We start from the raw sequence: 18901 nt of genomic DNA, 5'->3' as shown, positions 1-18901 counted from the left end.
AAGTAATAATTACAGGGAGATTACAGGAGATTCAAAGAACCGAGTCAGTAAAATGATCCGAACTTCCCATCACTACCCCCTCTCCCATCCCAACTCTCTATTTTTCAATTGACTATGCATTTTCATCTATTTCTGTATCCATTTATTTCAATAATGACCTTGAAACCACTTATTTTAATTAATACATGCCATTTTGTGTTAAATTATGGATCACAAATGTACGACTGGTAAAACGATTTTTTCACATGCATTTTCATCACCTCCATTTTAAATTCACAAGCACTTAAACATTACCTCAATTTTGATAAATTAATCTTTGTTACTTTCATCTCTCATAAATGCTTGTAGAATCCGGTTAGCAGATGTAGGCTACAAGGTTGCCAGGTTGCATGTCGGGTAGGCTATGTCAGGGTTGCTTTCTTTAGCCTATCAGCTTCTTTATGAGAGACCGTAGTCCTAACTAATTGATTTGGCTCTTTAAATGTAGCCAACCATATCAATCTATTTGCTTTTAAAATGGTATAACAATTTACAGTTATAGCCTTTAACAAAACCTATAGCCCAGTCTTTGTTCAAACTTTTTGTGCTTACGTCTGACGGTTGCCTAACATGCGTACTGTATAGGTTACTGAACTAGTCTCAAAATGGAAGCGAGACGAACAAAGTTTCTGTTTCTTTTTCTGACTCCATGCGAGAAGTTCCATCAAACATTTGACTAGACTATAATTAGGGATTGTTTATGCAGTTGTTTTGGTTTAAAATGGTTAAACAAACTAATGTCCGTTTTTTTCTGTAGTTTATAATGGCAAACGTTTGTCTTATTTTTTTACCAACTGGTTTAGGCCACTTCCTGGTTGCTTCTGACTACCTGTTGTGTAGTGACTTGGACTGGAATATTCTGAGCTCATTTACCCTGGAATCGTCAAGATTAAAGAATTTGGATGTTTCATGGAGGCCCTCGCTTTAAAAAATCTACAATCAAGAGGAAACCATCTTATTGTATACGTTTTCAACCATGGAAATTGAGAAAGGTGACGAAAGAAAAGGGTTAGGTTAGGGTTAATTTCGTATTTTGTATTGGTATCGTCTAGATTTCACAGGCTAAGCATTATCCTATTTGAACCATACTCTATGTAGCCTATTTGAACATCTATCGTCACACAACGCGCTATGAAATTCAGACTTGAAACTAGCCTACGTAGACCAAAATCTGAATCTACTGGGGAACAAGCATATATTTTCAAACAAAACGTTTGGTCTAAACTTGTTTAGTTGCTTGAGGTAAGCCAGTTGGGGACTCTAAAAAAACTCTGATCTTTTTCGCCTCTACCAATAGGTTTTTTGGAACCTGTGGTCGCAGGTTCGGAGGTATTTGACAAGAACATTTTGCCTCCACTGCAAAAGTCCTACATTTATGAGGAGTCACAGCAGTCTTTTAGATACACATCTGCCTTCTTGGTAAAGAATACCACACTGCAGAAACGGGTTAGTATGAAGTAATCGAATATATTCCAGGGTTCCTTTTGTTAGTGATCTTCAATCAATTGATACAACATTTAGAATAAAGCGATAATGAATAGTTACTGTCCCTTTTGACAGTATGAGGCCTTTCGCACAAAGAGAATAAACATGGGGTACTCAGAAGAGGAACTGGAGGAGTCTTTTGGCTTCTTGCTGTTTGAGGATAAGACCATGGTATGTAGACAAATAAAACTACATTACAGCATGTGACTGTTATCACAGAGTATCCTAAACCAGTGTTTCAGATTTAATTGTATGATCTTTTGTTGGAAGGCTATTACATTGGCAGAAGTTGGTGTTGTAACTGGATACAGCACTTGCTCAACACTTGGAGATCCTTCTAAGGGTAGGTGATGCATTTTAAGATCAATAAAACGGGTGGCTAAACCACTTCATGTTTCAGTTGGTAGAGGAGTAAAAAAAATTATTACTTACCAATTGTAAGGAATGTTGGTGCATGCATGCTTCATGATAAATGTCCCTTTACTTTTGAAAGTGAAACTTAAAGTGTTTCAGATTCATGTGCAAAGAGAAAGTGGAAGGACCATTGTCTGACTGCACATTGAATCATTACTCTTTAGTGTTTGCTTACCAAACGTGTGCCTATGTATAAAGAGTGGTTGCTTATACAGTAGCACTTTGACATCAGGATCAGTCTCATTATAAATATCCATAGCTTGGAATACATTGGTTTGGGTGGTGGTTTGAGCTTCAATTTGAATGAAAACCTTGTCAAAGTATTTTTAATAATGTCCACAGCTTTAATAATCTTGGTGTGTACCTGTAAGGTAAATGTTGACCGACTACAACGGGTGAGAAAGCGCCGGGTGGCAACTAGGTGTATGTCTACTTTTGGTCAAAGTCCAGGCCCAGATTGAGAACTGTGTTTTGGTGTAATATATTAAGGCCAAAGTCCTTGTGAGAAGTCTTTTATGTTTAGTTAAGTATTAAGTTTTTGTGAAAAAATCATAAGAAGGGCAATGACTTGTCATACTTGAAGGTGCAGCAACAAGTGTTTCCGGTTCTTTCTCAACACCCAATTCTGCAGACTTTAGAGCCCAACTGACACTGGATCTTTGAGGCCAATACCAATATTAGGGAGTAAATAATTGATATTCTTAACATAATGTGTGTGTATATATATATACACATTATGAACGAGATATGCCATCTTTGATAACATTTGAGGGATCATTGCAAAAGATAAAGTTAATCAAAGATATGTAAAGGCAGCAGAATATTAAACAGTAAACTTTACTATGCAAAATGAATAATCAATGTACTGAACAGTAAACTTTACTTCACTTATTTTAGATGAAAAGAAATAGAAAACACACAAAAATAGAAATAAGTATAATATTAATTAAAAAGCATAAAATGATCAATACTCAAGATAATCCACAGACCTTGTGAGCAGTTTATTAGGAAAACTGTTTCTGTTGAATTACACCCACCCACTGTATCACCAAGTAGCTAGGAGGAAGCGTCCACTCATGGAATTGTTTTTTTTGTCAACTCAGGTGTGTACGTATCCAAGTATTCAGATTGCCTGGACCTCAACCGCTGGTACCAGGGAAAATCTGGCTACATTGCCATAATTAGGCTGACCAAGGTATTGAAATAGTGACTGAAATCTACAACAAAGAAATGTAATTACTGCTTGGGCACATTTAATTTACTCTTTCTCACATGACAGGGCAGAATCAATAAGGTACCAGAGAACTATACTCAGAACTTCACTTCTCCAACTGTGGGATATGACTGCCATGCGTCAGAGCAGCTTGATAATGTGTCTGCTAACACCAGTTCCTTCCTGGCATTTGAGCGAAGCCAGGTGAGTCTGAGTGCTTGCTCCTTCAATACTTAATATTGCTTTGTTCAATCTACCATGTCCCACAGACTGTCGGGTTCATGATTCAAATCACATGTTAACAACACAGACAAGCGTCCATGATGATTAGTGTGTACTGTAGGGTGAGCGTGATTGTGTTGGCCTTGCAGTATTACATGTATGAGCTTCTGGATGGTGGAAACGCAACAGCCCGGTCTCCCAGCCATGCCTGCCCATTTGCTATTGTATCTTTCTCCTATGGGGATAGCAAAGCAACCACCGTAGAACCTCAAGAGAAAAGGTACGGTAAAAACATTGTCCAAAATTGCAATGTTGAAGGTTCTACAGAAAATGGGATTGAAGAAAATAAAGACCTATACCATTCCTTAACATTAAACAATTGTGGCTATGCGCGGGGAAATATCAGTGTTATTTAAAATGCGTTGTTGTCTCTATTTTCTAGTGAGGAGGGGAAAGCAGGTGAGCATTTCATTCAGTAATTTTACAGGTAGAACCAAACCTTGAAATACCGTAGTAATAGTTTATTAATGTTACTGTGTGACTCGTTTTAACAGTATTCAACTACTACCCATGGAAGGGTCAGCTACAAATTAGGTCCAAGGTCTATCATGTGGGTTTGAAGTCCAGCACTGGGGCCTTAATACCAGCAAAACTGTAAGTTTGTTATTAACGTTTCACTGTCTTTACAACTTGTTGTACAGGAAGAACTTGGCACCATTCAAATTTCATATTTTCATGATTATTCTTTCCAGGGTGAAAATCTGATATCAACTTGGGGGGCACAATACAATTTTATTAAGAGCAGTAAGAGGGGGGGGGGGTTGTGCTGTAGCACCCAGTTAAACTTAAAAATGCTTATTAGGTGTCTACAATCAGCACAAATGCATTCATTGCATATTATTAATACTGAAATGACGTAGTTATGTTTACAGCAATATGTTGGGGAAACAAATCACAATTTTCTCAGGATTGGGGGGGTCATGTGTCCCCTGGGATTTCCACCAATGATTTTGTCAAATTGTTGAATTCCAGGCCAACAGTTATGGAAGCTAGCAGAGCCATTGCCATGGTGGATCTGAAGCTGTTTCTACCAAAGGCTGTGTTTGAAACCTGTTTTACTGGTGAAGGTGTGGGCATGTTAAAACTTTTCACTTGACGTCATGAGAAGGACATTTCAACATATGTTGTTCTCTTAACAGTGCAAAAGGAAAATCGTTTTTGTTTTGTCTTGCAGTTTCTTTGGATGGTATGTGCTGCAGTCTGTACCAGTTGGTTCCCTCTGAGGCTGAAGACTCCTCTCTTTCTCTGCTCACACTGGAGCTCAAGGTTAAAGACCTGGTACGCATCCTAGACCAGGGCCAAGTTGTTCAGAAGTAATCTGATTTCGGATTGGATTAAATCTTGAAAATGGGTTGTTTAAAAGATAAAAAGGATTCTGAAATCAGGTTAGATCACATTATCCAGTCTTGATCTGGATCACATGTGTATATGTCATTCAAAACATTGGAAGGCTCTGGATCTCTGGGGCCTGCCACATTACTCGGAATACATACATACATACACTTCAAGCAATAAAAACAATGTTTGGTGGGTTTGTCACCACTTTGTCGTTTGGTTTGAATTATTCCTACCATACATTTAATATTATTAAGTGTGTAGTAGTCAAAATGTTGGCAAAGTGTATGCAGAAACGCATCCAACCCTCAGTGCAGTATGGTCAGCACAAGTTGAATAATAAATAATAAAATACTGTACAGAAACTACATTTTACTAAATGTTCTTTTTACCATCTATAGGCTCTCCCAGTACAACTGAACGACGGTGGTTTTCTTATACTGTTACATTCCTCACAGTTCCTCACCTATGAAGGTAAAACATAAATGCAGTATAACATACTAGGGAGAATGAAAGTAGTAACATGGTGACATTAAAACGAGTTGCTTGCAAAATGTGCATACAGTATTTCTCATATACAGTCAAGGTTAATTGCATTGAAATTACTATTATTTTATATTTTAAGACGCTGGGTCCAATACTCCAGAAGTACTGCAAGGAATGTTTGTGTTCCCAGACTCTAGAGCTATACAAAGAGGTAATAGAAAGGTTATGATTGTGTGTATTTACTTGGATAGAGAAATTCCTATGAATTGTATGCTTTGAAATTTGTTGTTAAATGTTTTTGGTTAAAACTTCTTTCTTTTTTTTTGTCACAGACACCAAGATCTGTCAGACAAAGCCCTGCCTTTCACCAGAAGTCCTTCTGGTCTTGCCAGCCTTGAGCTATGCTGAGACAGAGGTGGATAAGTGTCTCCTGGATCAAAAGGAGGAGTTGTGTGAAGTCATGGAGCAACATATTCAGAGTTATGCTGCTCTTATTCACCCAGGGCTGGAAGTCAGTCCATCCAGGGAGGCCAGTTTCTTTCCAGATCAGTATGATGTTCCGGACGCTCTCAAATATTTGTACTCCTCCCCGGTGTGGACAGACAAGGCATGTCAACACCTTCAGTCATACTTGAACCGGCCAGACCCCTTTCAGCTGTCTGTTTCCAAGGCCACAGAGCTTTTGGCAGCTGGACGAGAGGAGCGAGGAGATGAGCAAGATGATGATGTTTACTACTGTCTGTCTTCTCCAGAGGGAGGCCCTAGAACTCCAGTGAGTAGTGGCACAGAGGGACAGTCAGGTGGAGAGTTCCCTGCCTATGCTTACACACAGATGTGTAGAGACGCAAGTGATACAGGCCTAGAAAATATAAGGAAAGACATGCATTCAGTGGTGTCTGAACAATCCACGCTCTCCCAGCTTGCAGTATTAGCCAAGGACTTGCATGAACCAGCCACCGCAGTATGTTTAACAGCAGACCGTCTCACCGAAGTAACAGAGGCCTCAGCTTCACTAACATCTGATGACATCTCTGCAGGATTGGTGGTTAGCGTTACCTCAGCTCAAAGAACTGTCCCTGTTTTTCCTGAGGAGGACAAATGTGACATGCAGAATGCTGCATCGGCAAACTCCAGGGCCGGTCAGTTAGAACTCCAGGTCTGTAGCTTTCCAAATAACAAATTACAAGTGGAGCATAACAATTCCTCTAATGGAGAATTTGCAAAGAAAAAAACCCTTTCTGAACTCCCAGAGACCACCCCACAATTGAAAGTTGACTGGAGGAAACTTCCAAGGCGACGCCGTAAGGGTCAAGGAAATCAAGATGGAAAATTAACTAAAAGAGTGTTAAGGTCTTCAGCACAGACAGTTCAATATAAAGAACCAGAAACGGAAGAGAATGTTGTGCTTTCCCATCCGCTGAAAAGGAAAACAGAACGGTGGGACTTAAAGGCTATCACAACAAAATGTGGAAGAATCTTTGTTCCGCATGGTTCAGAAGATGTTTCTAAGGATACACAGTCACTGGGAGATAGGAGGAGACGGAAACCTCATGAAAAATGTATTGGTGAAACGATGGTTGAAGCTTTGGTACAGGTGAATAGCTCTAGCTCTGCTATGGAGATAAGGAGAAAGAGATCAATCACAGAGACTACGGATGGAGAACAGAATTCCCCAAATTCGGACTGCAGTGTGGTACACTCTGAGAAGAAAGCGCTTAATGATGGTACTGATTTACTTAATAGGAATTCAGATGCTAAGGACAATTCATCCAAGGTCAACCTGACACAGGTCAACTGCACAACTTCACTTGTCATAGAACCCCCTGCTTTTCTTTCCAAAGATCCAAAAAAGCGGGAATTTGTTGCATTATCCTTCAGCAAGTTAAAGAAAGTTCTGTCAAGAGGGGGGAAAGGGAAACCCCCTCGTCCTGTTGTCCAAAATCAGGATTCAACATCGTTGACAACAGAACCTTTGCCAAAAAAGAGCAAGATTGACAAAGGCACAGAAACTTTGGAAAATGTAAATATGAGTGAGTTGGACAAAGTCACCCTGGATGTGGGTACTGCTGAAGTCACTCAGACACAGCCTTTAGACCCAGACTTGGCAAGGGCATTAGGTTTGGCGCCCAAGGCGTTAAGGGATGATACACAGAAAACTCCAAAAAGTGATTCTCCGTTGAAAAAAGGCTCTCTAAGAAAAGTGGATCAGACTACACCTAAAGGAAAGTCAGACAAAATGCCTCAGCCTTCACCTAGCTCTTTCCCAACTTCCCCTACAATGGGACGAATGAGACCCCTTCAGAAGCGGGGTGTGTCCACTGAGACAATCAGGAAAAAATGTAAGCCTTTACAAGTTGTAACTATATTTATATTTATGATTTGCATGTTCCCTCAACTGAAACTGTCTGTTAACCATGAAATTCATTTCAAGTGTGTGGTCATTGCAGTCGTGGATGATCAATTTGGGAAAGATCAAATATATCCCTGATTCCTTATCTTTCTCCTTCTCAACTGCAAGCACAATGCTGATGCTTGTTTTAAAGGGCATTCCATAATTCTTTGCTTCAAAGTGTATCTTGTTTTTTGCACTTACTGGGAGTGTTGAAGAAGGATGCTGATGCTTCTTAATGTAATCCTGGCCCTTCAGAAAAGCTTTGTGGGCTCTTATTATTTTAACTCCTAATGGGTAGTATGGCGGAGGAGGGCGGGAACTCCTCCTATGGTACAGCCATATACTGCTGCTTCTTCAACTTCTGCAACACTCCTGATAGATGCAACAACAAGAATGTGTGCTTTAACGTGTCTCATGTTTTGCCTGCACTTCTATACCTGCTTTGTTTCGCTGGCTTAGGCTGAATTAAGTAGTATCTACAGAAAACAAATATAAAATGTTACTTCCAGTCAATCCGATAAATGCTTACATGTGCATTGGGGTCTGCTTCAAAACTGTATTGTGCCACAAGTACTTTTCGTCTTTTTGTGCAACTATTTTTCATGCAATTTCTCTGTCTCTGTTCTGTTTTGTCTCTACAGGGTGGTTGCATTTTCACACTCCAGCCTCTTTTGCCAGTGAAAGACTAGAAAAAAATAAATCTCCAGAACTACCACCAGTTTCTAGGAGTTATTCAGTCAGTAAGGGCCATTGTCTGCAGGAGGTGGTAAATAGTGCAGACCCGCCCACAGACGCCCTGACATTACTTGCTGATTTGGCCCTCTGTGGCAGTAATGACAAAGTCTTGCCACTGCCAGACCCATTGCTTGAGCGCAAGCTTGGTCCAAGTTTGGAGACATACAGTGCTAGTTCTCCTAAGCCACAGTCACTTCTTCATGATATGCTAAGACCTTCCGCTGCTAAACCTTGTCTCCCTGCCGACTCCCTGCTGCCAAAAGGTGTCAAGGGGAGACAGGAGGGGGTTGTCTTAATTTCTACAGAGCATTCTTACTCATTGCCCCCATCCTCCTCTCTATTGGGTTTGTCAGGTGCTTTCCTCCAAGTCCCTGCTCTTTCCAGTACCGAGGGACTCCAGCAACATCGCAAGGATATCTATGGTGATGGAACTCAAGCACTATTTGCATTCTTACGTCAGGATAACACCAGAGATGAACTTAACAAGTCTCAACAAAACCTCAACAAAAGCTTGTTGCGCAGGAGAAAGCTCCGGCGCTCACGTAGTTTTACTGAAAAAGATGGCTCTATTCAAGTGACAAGGCGGTGGAAGGAAAACTATGACTTCAGTCTTGACAGCAAGTTTACTAATGACCTGAAGGATAAAACAGTCATAAGAGCCCTTCATGGGTATGTACCTTAAAATTCTGGTGTAGAAAATACAAAGCATTTGACCGTTGTAATGCATGACTTGTTGGTTGACTGCATTTTTCTCTCTGCCTCTTATCACCATTTATTATAGTGCCTGGGATTTCAACATTAAGGACACTAATGAGCAGATCCAACTCATCATCCACATGTGGATTGGTCTGTTTTACAGCAAGTCAACTTCTAGGTTCTTTCACATAGACCAAAGTCATGCATATTGCGTAGAAAGAAGTTGTGCTGAAACGGTTCATGGAACTGTTTCAGACGATGTTTCCTCTAAGATCAAAACCAGTTCTTCTGAGTTAGGAGTCTGTTGCAGGACGTCAGATTCTGAGCTTTTGGACCTTAGTAAAGGGGCTCCAAAAGAACCACTTAAGGTATTGGACCTTTCAACGAAAAACACTGAAGTGGTGGATGGAAACGACAGCAGAGAGGGCTTGCCTATGGCTTTCAAAAACAGTAAAGATGGAAACAATTTACCAGTAAGCAGAAAACACATATTACAAAACTGTTAAAGGTTTGTCTCTAGCCCTCATGATATGGTTTTTGTGTTAGCTGTAAGTTTTTATCTTGTATTGTTTCTAATTCCAGAGTTGCAGTGAAATTGTGGATGGACAAGACAAAGAATGCCATTCAGATGATGCCGAAAGAAGCAAAATTCCCTTAAAAAAGGATGTCATTGTAGAAGATACTGATTTAAAATCTTCAGAACATGGTGGATTATGCAGTATGTCATGTGACACAAAAGGAACTATGTGCATTCATCTTCAGGACATGCCAGAGACCAACAGAGTTGAGAAGATATTAGAAGGCGACGACATATGTAACTCTCGAGAGTCAGAGAGGAATTGTGATGGAGAACAGAACTTATCTCAAGTTACAATGGTGCAAGCTGAAAGTCACAATTCATCCAAAACAATCGCTTGCACAGAAGTGGAGGAGAGTTGCGATGATGCCCAAACTGAGGTGTATAAATCCAGAGATGGAGGTCATGAGGACATGCAAAAACAAGATCTTAAAGAGAATGATTGGGCAGATGATGACCCATCACTTATGGATGTGGATACACCTACAAAAAAGGAAATGGGGCCTGATTATGAAGTAAATTTGAGTTCTAAACCACAACCAGGTTTGCATGTCGGGAAGGATTCCATTGATAAGGCTCTCATTGTGCATGAGGAAAATGTTTCAAATGGTCAAGCTTATCAACCAGCGCCTGATGGAATAGTTTCTAAAGATGAGTTTGAAATTGAAATGCAGAATAGAATTGTTTCAAAAGCAGAGGCCCGACCACTGGTCTGCAATGGCAGTGATCACAGAGAGAATTTTCTTCCTGAGCTATATGAAAAGAACACTTCTAGTGAAAAAACTGCTGAAGTGGGTGATGGAATTGATCGTATACCTACTGTACCACCAGTGGTATATAAGGAGTTAGCGTTTGAGTCACCATTTGCAGTTCAATACGGAACTGATTCAAAAGATAAGTCACTGCACGTGCATTGTAAAGGAAGTTCATTAGTGCAGGCTGGTAATGGGGCCATAGGTGATGTACTACCAATGGAACATAGTGATGATGTACTTGTAGCCAAAGTTCCATCAGAGATTCTTGATGGGGCTAAATTTAGAGGTGTTCTACCTATTAATGAGACTGCTACCGCCTTTGGTAGGAACAACCTTTTAGTATGTGGGTCAAAGCCAGTCACAGGCGGCCATTTGAATTCGCTTTGTGGAGAAACCGTTGGTCAAGTTAACGAGTTTGCTTTTAATTATGGAAATAGTAATTGTAGAGATCAGGGAATGTTTGATACTAACGCAGCTCAAAGTCAGCAAGGGCTCCAGCATTCTGAAGATGCAGTGCATGGCCAGATAGAAATACCACTGATAGGAGTAGAGAATTCCATGAAGGGTATTACAGACAATGATGTAGTAGATTCAAGAAAGGACATCGCACACTCCAAGGTCTCACATCCACAAAATGAGACGTGCAGGGCTGTGCAAGATAAGATAATACTACAGTATGAAGTAGATTCCATTGCAGATGTCACAAATAAAGAGGTCAATGTTGATTCATCGATGGATATTCCAGAACCGGTGGTTGGATTGGAATCGAATATGGATGCCTCAAAACCAGAGACTTCAGAGGACTCTTATATGGATATCTCACACTCTGAAGTTTTACATCTACAAGATGACCCATCAAACCCTGTGCAAGGTCATATCAAAACTCCAATGAATGGAAAGTACATTGAATTATTGGAAACAAAGGTATCACATTCATCAAATGAGATGGATGAAATTGGGAGACATCGGGTAGAAATACCACTAATTGGAGATTGTTTTTCAAGTGAGTACACCCCACAGACAGAGGGTTTTGAAACCAATTTGGTTGCAGATGAAGTGTTTTACAACAACCACCAAATGGTTGCAAAGGAAAGACCTGACAAGAGATGCCAAACTCCAACTGTGGATGAAATGCCCTACGATGCCAGCCCTTGGCTTGGGAGTTTGAGTGTCTTAACTCCATCAACACTACATGCATTTATCAAACACCCAAACTCAGGCATAAGAAGAAGCTCAACACCGACACAGGATGAATTACCATCGGATCACACAGCTTCTGAGGACAGTCAGACTGTGAATATTGTTCAGTTGACAAATTCTAACAGTAACAGCATTTGTAACCTCCATGGTCTTGCTCTAGAGAAAGAAGATTTGAATGAACTTACTTCTGGAATTCCTCACCTTGTGGAGAAAGAGCTGCATAAACCTACAGACAGCCTTAACAAACCCAATGATCTAGAAAACCACCTTTCTTCAGAACAAACCCCTATCAAATCCTTCTCCATTAACCCAACTCCCAATCTTGCCAAACCATTAAACCTTCAACCCCATCTTAACAAAACAATTGACAAAAAAGGATTTACTAAATGCCATTCAGACAAAACCAATACATGTGTAATCCCACTGGAAAAAGAGCACAGTCTTTCCACAGAAGGAACCTCAAAGTCTTATTACCCTCAAACTCACAAATCTAATGAACCCCGCCCAAGCAGCCAGCGACCAGTGATGGCTGTAAAACCCTCTAAGAGTGAGGAGAGCAGAGCAGAACACTTTGTCATTGAACAAATTGACTACACTCTGACTCCAGATGTCTTCAGTGCAGAACCTGCCTACCCAAACACTACAGTTATCAGTACTAGTACACAATTAGCTACTGATATGAGAATACAGAGTGACATCTCCACTGGAGTCTCAGAGGAAATGGATGAAACTGAGGGAGTTCAAGATGAAACTGAATTCACCCAAGAGGCAGAATGGCTATCCAAAGAGCAACACATTGTTCGGAAATTAAACTTCAGTCAAGCAAAATCTGTAGACAGAAAATCCTCTTCTCAGTATCAAGAATGGGACAAACAGGAATATGATGAGGTTTTGCGTTCCAGCAGAGCCAGTTCATCCTCCACAAAATTAGTAAAAACAGACATGAATACATCCCAAACACAAAAGGACTGGTACCAGTATTGCCATGCTGAAGAGAGAAGGACGCTTGTCAAAAGTTGGCTTGATGAGAATGATGACAATTACAACATGAGAAAGTCATCCTTAGTTGCGGCTTTGGATCACTGTGAAAACGGGGTCACCAATGACAAACCGATTGTGAGTCCCTCAATAAACATGCACACCAGAACAATTATAAATACAAACATTAAGGGCTCTAATTGTTCTCTGGTAGAATTAGCTGAGAAGTGGACTCCACCTGATCTCACCCAATCCTCTATGGACAAAGAGTGTCTTATCTTCTCAGAAAAAATGAACCAGATACTGAAAGGCAAAAGGAGGAGTGACTGCCATGACAAGGCTACTAGTTACAGCAGTAGCTTGAGGCACCACGAGTCAAACAAGGAATGTTCTTCCGGTGGCAGCCCTGTGACTGTGTGCTTCTCTAGCCTGAAAGATGTGGATAGCCCAGAGGAGCATTGGGAGGCACTTCCATCACTTATGAGACAAAAGATTAAAGTGGCAATGCCTGAAAGGTGTGGTATGGCTGACACAACAGATGGAGAAACCTCTTTGCATCTTCAGAAATTATACTGTGCAAATGGTGATGAAGCAGCACATTCCAAGGTCTTGGACATGGCTGTGGAATGTGCCAGGTTATACAGTGCCATGATGGATGATGTTTGTGCTGGCAAAAAACTCCCATCCAAACCAGAGAAGCATGTAGAAGACATAAATCCATCCAATACCAGACCTTGCAACAACACAGACTTCTGTGGCCAGATGAAAAGAGATCTGTATGACAGCCTGCATGACAAACTGAATTCTGTCGTTAGACAGTCCTGTAAGATCAAGTTCAGGTTCTTTATGCTGGTGACATCAACAGATACCTTCTTCAGAGAGACCAAGGTTAGAGTAAAAAACATCATAGTATACCGTGTTTTGAAAGTACAATAACATGGGTTATGGACATTTACACTCCTTTTCACCTTACAGGAGCTATTGGAGTCAGAGGGCCACTGTGAAGTAGGACCACCTCAGTTCTTCCTTAATGAGGATGTTCCCTCATCACCTTTAATCATCATCATAAGAAATGAAGATATTGCTGATCACATTTGTGAGGTATGGCAGCAGATAATGTTAATGTAGTAGTTAAGGTGAAACCCAACAATTGCATTAGCTTTTATTTTGAAGGCTCATCATTAAATGTAATGACAGACTTAATGTGTTGTCCCCCAGGTCCCTCACTTACTGGAGCTGAAGAAGTCACCTGGTGTATTGTTTGCTGGTATTGACCGACCAGATGACATTGTCAACCTCACCCATCAGGAACTGTTCAGCAAAGGTGGATTTGTAGTGTTTGAAGGAACAGCGCTGGAGGTCCTCAGTCTTTGTAAGGATATGGGTCTGACTATTATCATTCTGACCAGTTTATCAAATTGAATGTTACCTATTTGTGATTTTGGGTCACCTTATTTTCAGGCAACATGAAAAAAATGGCACATTTCTTAGAGGAGATGAGTAAGAAGGGAAAGTGGAAATGGATGTTACACTACAGAGACAGCCGTTTGCTAAGAGAGCATGCACGGTAGGCTTATACTTGAGAATTTAGACACTTGCATAACTCCCAGTCCTCCATTCAACTACATAGAGCTAATTTCCAGAGTGATTGCTCCATCTGCAGGTCAAGTGCTGAGGCACAAGAAAAGAAGCTATACATGGACTTCTGCCAGGAAACTGGAATGGTGGAGGTATTGCCTTACCATGAGTGTGATGTCATTTCAAAAGAGCGCCCCAGCTACCTCCAGTGTTTAGTTCGCCTGCAAGTTCAGAATATATCAGCCCGTTTTCCTGTTTTCATAACTGGTGAGAAATATATATTTCTTTTCTATAATTTAGTCTTATCTACAACCCCATTGATCTTTGTTTTGACAGAATTTGGTCAAATCTTAATTATTCTGATTGTTTTGTTTTTCAGACACAACGGCAGACAATGCATTTGCTAAACATGGCATCTTAACAATGAATATAAACTCTTTCCTGCTGATTTCACAGACTGACTCATGCACCATTTCATAAAAACATGAACAAGTTGGGTGCACAGGGGGTGAAATCAGATGCCTGATTGCATGATTTCCACCAAAAATTACCAAGTCTTGATCAATTTTTAGGGAAGATTTGTATTTTAAATGACACCCCATGTCACGTGACTTTTGTACTTTTTGTGCCATTTAAGAAATGATGGCTTCTTGTATATAATGAGATATTTATTTTGTGTGGTTTTACATAGCAGACAATGCATAGTGTATTTCAATCTGTATATTTGGGAAAAGAATTGCTGATTTTTATAGTTAAAACATTACTTTATGATGGTACTTTCTTTGCCCAACTGGAAACCTCCAAATTGGGCCAACAGAGCTTCTTACAAATAAACTACTTTTTAAATTTTTACATGTCATGTTTATGGCTCAGTACATCCTACATCAAATCTATATGCACTTCTCTAGTTAAAAACATGTTCACTTCCAGGAAAGTCTACAACCACCCAAACAAAAATCAATTATTTGGCAGCTTAAGATGACATTCACATTTGTTAATGACAATAGTTGTCAATAGTTAAGAGGTAATACATTTCAAGCTGTTTGTCAACAAATTTAAACATGCTGCCATCTTGACCTGAGTGCAACTTTCTTAAATACTGAAGGATCAATCGATACATTTCATACTGAACATAATAGGCCTACATAAATTAATTAACTTGATTGTGTTATTCTTGTTTACTCATCAACTGCATCTCCAAACACATCATTCTTCTTGCGTTCCATCTCTGCAAAATCAAAGTCTGTGCCTGTCATGCGCTTATAAATATCCTTGATGTCATCACAGGTGGTCTCAAAGTGGGTTGTTGCATCATATGTACGGGACACAAAAATCTGCATTCACAGAAAGTCAAGAGTAAGGTCATGCATCACTATTGTAAGAGGTTACACTTGAAAGGTTACACATATTTAATGTAGTGTATATAGATTTTCATCTACAAAACTTTAATGTTCCAGTATAAATAAAATCTATTTTAAAGAACTGTATTATGCTATAAACCACCACGGATGATCATGTTACTTACCTGGCTGTCTGTTCCCATGTCAGTTGGTTCATATTGATCACTGATGCTCACAAATCTAAACACAGAAGGTTTGTTAGGTGCAGGTCACATCAAAGTAGGGCAATAAGAATGATTGATTACCTTCTACAATTTTTCTTTGACAAATATATCCTCTATTGGCAAGGTATCCCAGGGAAACCACCATACAGGGTTGATAAAATGGTCTGGATGGCATACTTTTGTTCTACAGGCTCCAGTAGATCCATAGCTGGTTTGATCTCCTTTTCTGGGTCGTTGGTCTCCACTGTGGTGCTGATAATGGCCACATATTTGCCCTGTGCTGCCACATTGTGTGCATATGAGATCATGCACACATATATGTCTGTGAAAAGATTAGAAATACTTCAATATTCAAAATCAATATCCACCAGTCAATGTAAAAGTTAATTGTTTTCCACTGAAGGGGAGTTATGTTAAGACTTTTGTATAGCTCACCATGCTTCCTGTTGACCTGGTTTTGAGGGATGATTATTTGACAAGAATTTGCATCACCAGTATTCTTGATGGGATGGCTCATGATACAGATGACCCGGATCACCTGGCCAATTTTGCTTACTCTGTCCATGATGTAACTGGGGTCACAGATGAGCTGCTTACAGCGTGCAATCTAAATCACAGAAATGTGCTTTTACTAGGGGTGGAACAATATATCATGGAACAATATATCGCAATACAAAAATTTAACAATATGTATTGTAGAGTTATGGCAATATTTGTACAATATGAAGTCCATTTGATCCTATTGGTTGAGCTACCAGCACGCAACCTACTCTGCACCTGCGTCATGCGTGCATTCATTGCATTCACAGAAATCCCTTGAACTGAGTTCACTAAATAGTATGTACAACAAAGAAAATTCTTGAAAATGTTTAATGTTTAGGAAATAAATCTGTTAATTGAATTTTGTTAAAAAAAATAAAAATGTAAACCGAAATATCGTGATACGCATTGTATCGTGATACGTATTGTATCCGGAGCTGAGTGTATCGTTACACCCCTAGCTTTTACATTTTAGAATTTGCATGAACATTCTCAAAATCAACCATTTATGGATGTCACCAGCAGTTTCTCCATCTGTGTGACCTTACCTCTCCCTCTGACTTGACCCCCACAACCTTTCCATTCTCCATCACAATCTCCTCTATAGGCTTGTTCAGCATGTACGTCCCCCCATAGATGGCGCTTAGCCTAGAGAGATTGAAACTGATCATGTCAGAAACAGGTGGGAACTCAAGTATGCGGTCATAATAATGGGAAGGAACAAGTATATCACCTGGCAAAACCTTGTGGCAGTTCCCCCAGACCATACAGAGGGTACAAGTAGGGACTCTTGCCATATCTAGCCAAAGACTCTGTGTAGAGCTTGATCCTGTTGATTGTGTCTATACATGGCTTATCCAAATAGCTGTGAGACACACATATTCAATAATTACATTATCTCTAATCGAATATGCATGTATTTTGTTGTATGTATGTTTTGCTCAATTTCAAAGTGACTCACTCATCTGTTCTGTACAAAGCAAGAGCATGTCCAGTAAAGTCGATGACATCCTGTCCAAGATCAAACTTCTTGTACACATCACGCATGGTTGACTTGTTAGGGTCTACACCCTCCATTGTCTTAGGATCATTCACGTTATAGTTGGCAACAAAGATCACAAACTTTCTGAACCGCCTCTTTTCAAACAGTCCCATCAAACCTGAGAGTGTATAAAACATAAAAGATGCATTAATGATCTAATGATAGGAAGCATTTGTAAAACTTCAGTCAAATAAACCAATAACACTCACTGGAAGCCAGAGCCTCTGTTTCAGAGGCAGGTACTTTGTAAATACTGCCCTTCTTGTAGACAAAGCTACCCTCGATCACCTTAAAGTCCAAATAACGTGTCACTTGAGTGATCAGCAACATCCGCACCAGCTGACCTGAGTAAATTATAGAAAAACAGGCTACAACAAATGCACAAACTTGACAGTTTTTTAAGCCTTAGATGCACCAGTACTAAAGCTGCAAATGTTAAGATATATCATAAAAAATCATATTACCATTTGCCATTAGGAACTTTGGGATAAGATCCACACTCCAGTCTCGTCCTCTTCCCATCGACTCTGGGGGGCTTCCTGGAAGACTGAAACGCTTGTATAGCTTGGAAAGAAGAGTCAGAATATGATTATACATTTTAAACACAGCTAATTTATTTTCCTTCTCCTTGGATCACAGATGGATGGTGTATGATCCTTACATCCTCCAATGGAGTGATAGATGCACTCTCTGCTCCATAGTAGGGGTTTCGGTCCATGTGCAGAACCTTCTTTCCTTTCACAGACATGATGCCTGAGAGGATGCATTCCTTAAAAAGAGAAACCATCTCATATGACATATCTCATATGTTTCTAAGTTTTCTAAATGATTAACCATGTTGCTTCGTCTAACTGCACTTATGTTTGCCAAATGAAAATCACTCAGCTAGTGAATGCCCTGAAGCTTGTTGAGCCCTCTGGCTGAACAAAATGATAATTAAAACCAGCATTACTGCACTGAAACTGCTAGCTAATTTGCTATTTGAGCTCTTTCAGCACTAACAGGTAGCTTGCTGACGTGACGTAGCTAGCTAGCTACTCACCGTTAAGCCGGTTCCGAGAACGATTACATCATATTCCTCATTCATGTTGTAGAGTGAAGATTGCTAAAGTATACCTGTCTTCCTGAAATAATTGCGTTAGTGATCAGTGAAATGTACCTATCTCACGTGTCTCTAGTATATATATATGTACAGACAAGTAGTAAGCTAGCAACTTTCTAGCTAACCAAAAGTTGCCAGCTAGCTGTCAAAGTAGCTCAGCCGGATTCATCGCCATGGCCTGACGTTATTGGCTGGCATGTTGGGTTGTCAAGCAATGCCACAGGTGGATCTTCTTGTCACTCATTACAACACCTAGCCATTCTTTATCTTCTTTACTTTTTTAGCGAAAATTGTTCTTAACAATTTTACTCCAACTCCAAATTTTCCATGTTTAATTTTACTTTTAAATTATATTAAGTATAAGACATTCTTTATTTGACAAATGATGGATGGAAACTGAAAACCTTAATTTGCGGTTATTTGCATGGAGAACTTACAAAAGTACATTAATTGCCATCTTATATTTATATATAGGCTAGTAATATAAA

General features: G+C 39.8%; 2 protein-coding genes across 3 annotated transcripts; one reads left to right on the top strand and one right to left on the bottom strand.

Annotated features, from left to right (window-relative positions):
- Positions 1-659: 659 nt before the first annotated feature.
- tasor2 (transcription activation suppressor family member 2) lies at positions 660-15015 on the top strand. 2 transcript variants are annotated; one of them, XM_067235180.1, is made up of 22 exons: positions 660-1031; positions 1337-1485; positions 1600-1695; positions 1795-1867; positions 3042-3133; positions 3218-3355; positions 3523-3653; positions 3816-3832; positions 3928-4027; positions 4406-4500; positions 4608-4711; positions 5170-5242; positions 5394-5465; positions 5587-7593; positions 8735-9050; positions 9163-9550; positions 9660-13475; positions 13563-13688; positions 13806-13959; positions 14049-14154; positions 14251-14432; positions 14545-15015. In XM_067235180.1, exons 1-22 carry the CDS (start codon positions 1016-1018, stop codon positions 14643-14645), a joined length of 8352 nt encoding a protein of 2783 aa, XP_067091281.1. In that variant the 5' UTR covers positions 660-1015; the 3' UTR covers positions 14646-15015. The 2 variants fall into 2 exon arrangements, with proteins under 2 accessions (XP_067091281.1, XP_067091280.1); XM_067235179.1 differs by having other exon boundaries at positions 8288-9050.
- Positions 14997-18543, bottom strand: LOC136942323 (rab GDP dissociation inhibitor beta-like). The gene is made up of 11 exons (XM_067235181.1): positions 18354-18543; positions 17973-18080; positions 17776-17875; positions 17521-17655; positions 17231-17429; positions 17003-17134; positions 16818-16917; positions 16165-16336; positions 15907-16051; positions 15691-15745; positions 14997-15499 (listed from the first exon to the last, which is right to left on the bottom strand). The coding sequence occupies exons 1-11, from the start codon at positions 18396-18398 to the stop codon at positions 15344-15346; spliced, it is 1347 nt and encodes a 448-aa protein (XP_067091282.1). The 5' UTR covers positions 18399-18543; the 3' UTR covers positions 14997-15343.
- Between the last annotated feature and the right edge of the window lie 358 nt (positions 18544-18901).

Source organism: Osmerus mordax, chromosome 4 (genome assembly GCF_038355195.1).
Source record: "Osmerus mordax isolate fOsmMor3 chromosome 4, fOsmMor3.pri, whole genome shotgun sequence".
NCBI lineage: Eukaryota > Metazoa > Chordata > Actinopteri > Osmeriformes > Osmeridae > Osmerus > Osmerus mordax.
This window is presented reverse-complemented; position numbering and strand designations above follow the sequence as displayed.

What these genes read in the sequence shown, in the direction of transcription:
- tasor2 (XM_067235179.1), top strand. An exon ending in ACTTGGAGATCCTTCTAAGG is followed by an intron (nt 1,868 to 3,041) that starts GTAGGTGATGCA and finishes TTGTCAACTCAG; the next exon opens with GTGTGTACGTATCCAAGTAT. An exon ending in AGCTCAAGGTTAAAGACCTG is followed by an intron (nt 4,712 to 5,169) that starts GTACGCATCCTA and finishes TACCATCTATAG; the next exon opens with GCTCTCCCAGTACAACTGAA.
- LOC136942323 (XM_067235181.1), bottom strand. Translation starts at nt 18,398, where the DNA reads ATGAATGAGGAATATGATGTAATCGTTCTCGGAACCGGCTTAACG. An exon ending in CTGCCACAAGGTTTTGCCAG is followed by an intron (nt 16,918 to 17,002) that starts GTGATATACTTG and finishes CAATCTCTCTAG; the next exon opens with GCTAAGCGCCATCTATGGGG. An exon ending in ACATGGGAACAGACAGCCAG is followed by an intron (nt 15,500 to 15,690) that starts GTAAGTAACATG and finishes CTGTGAATGCAG; the next exon opens with ATTTTTGTGTCCCGTACATA.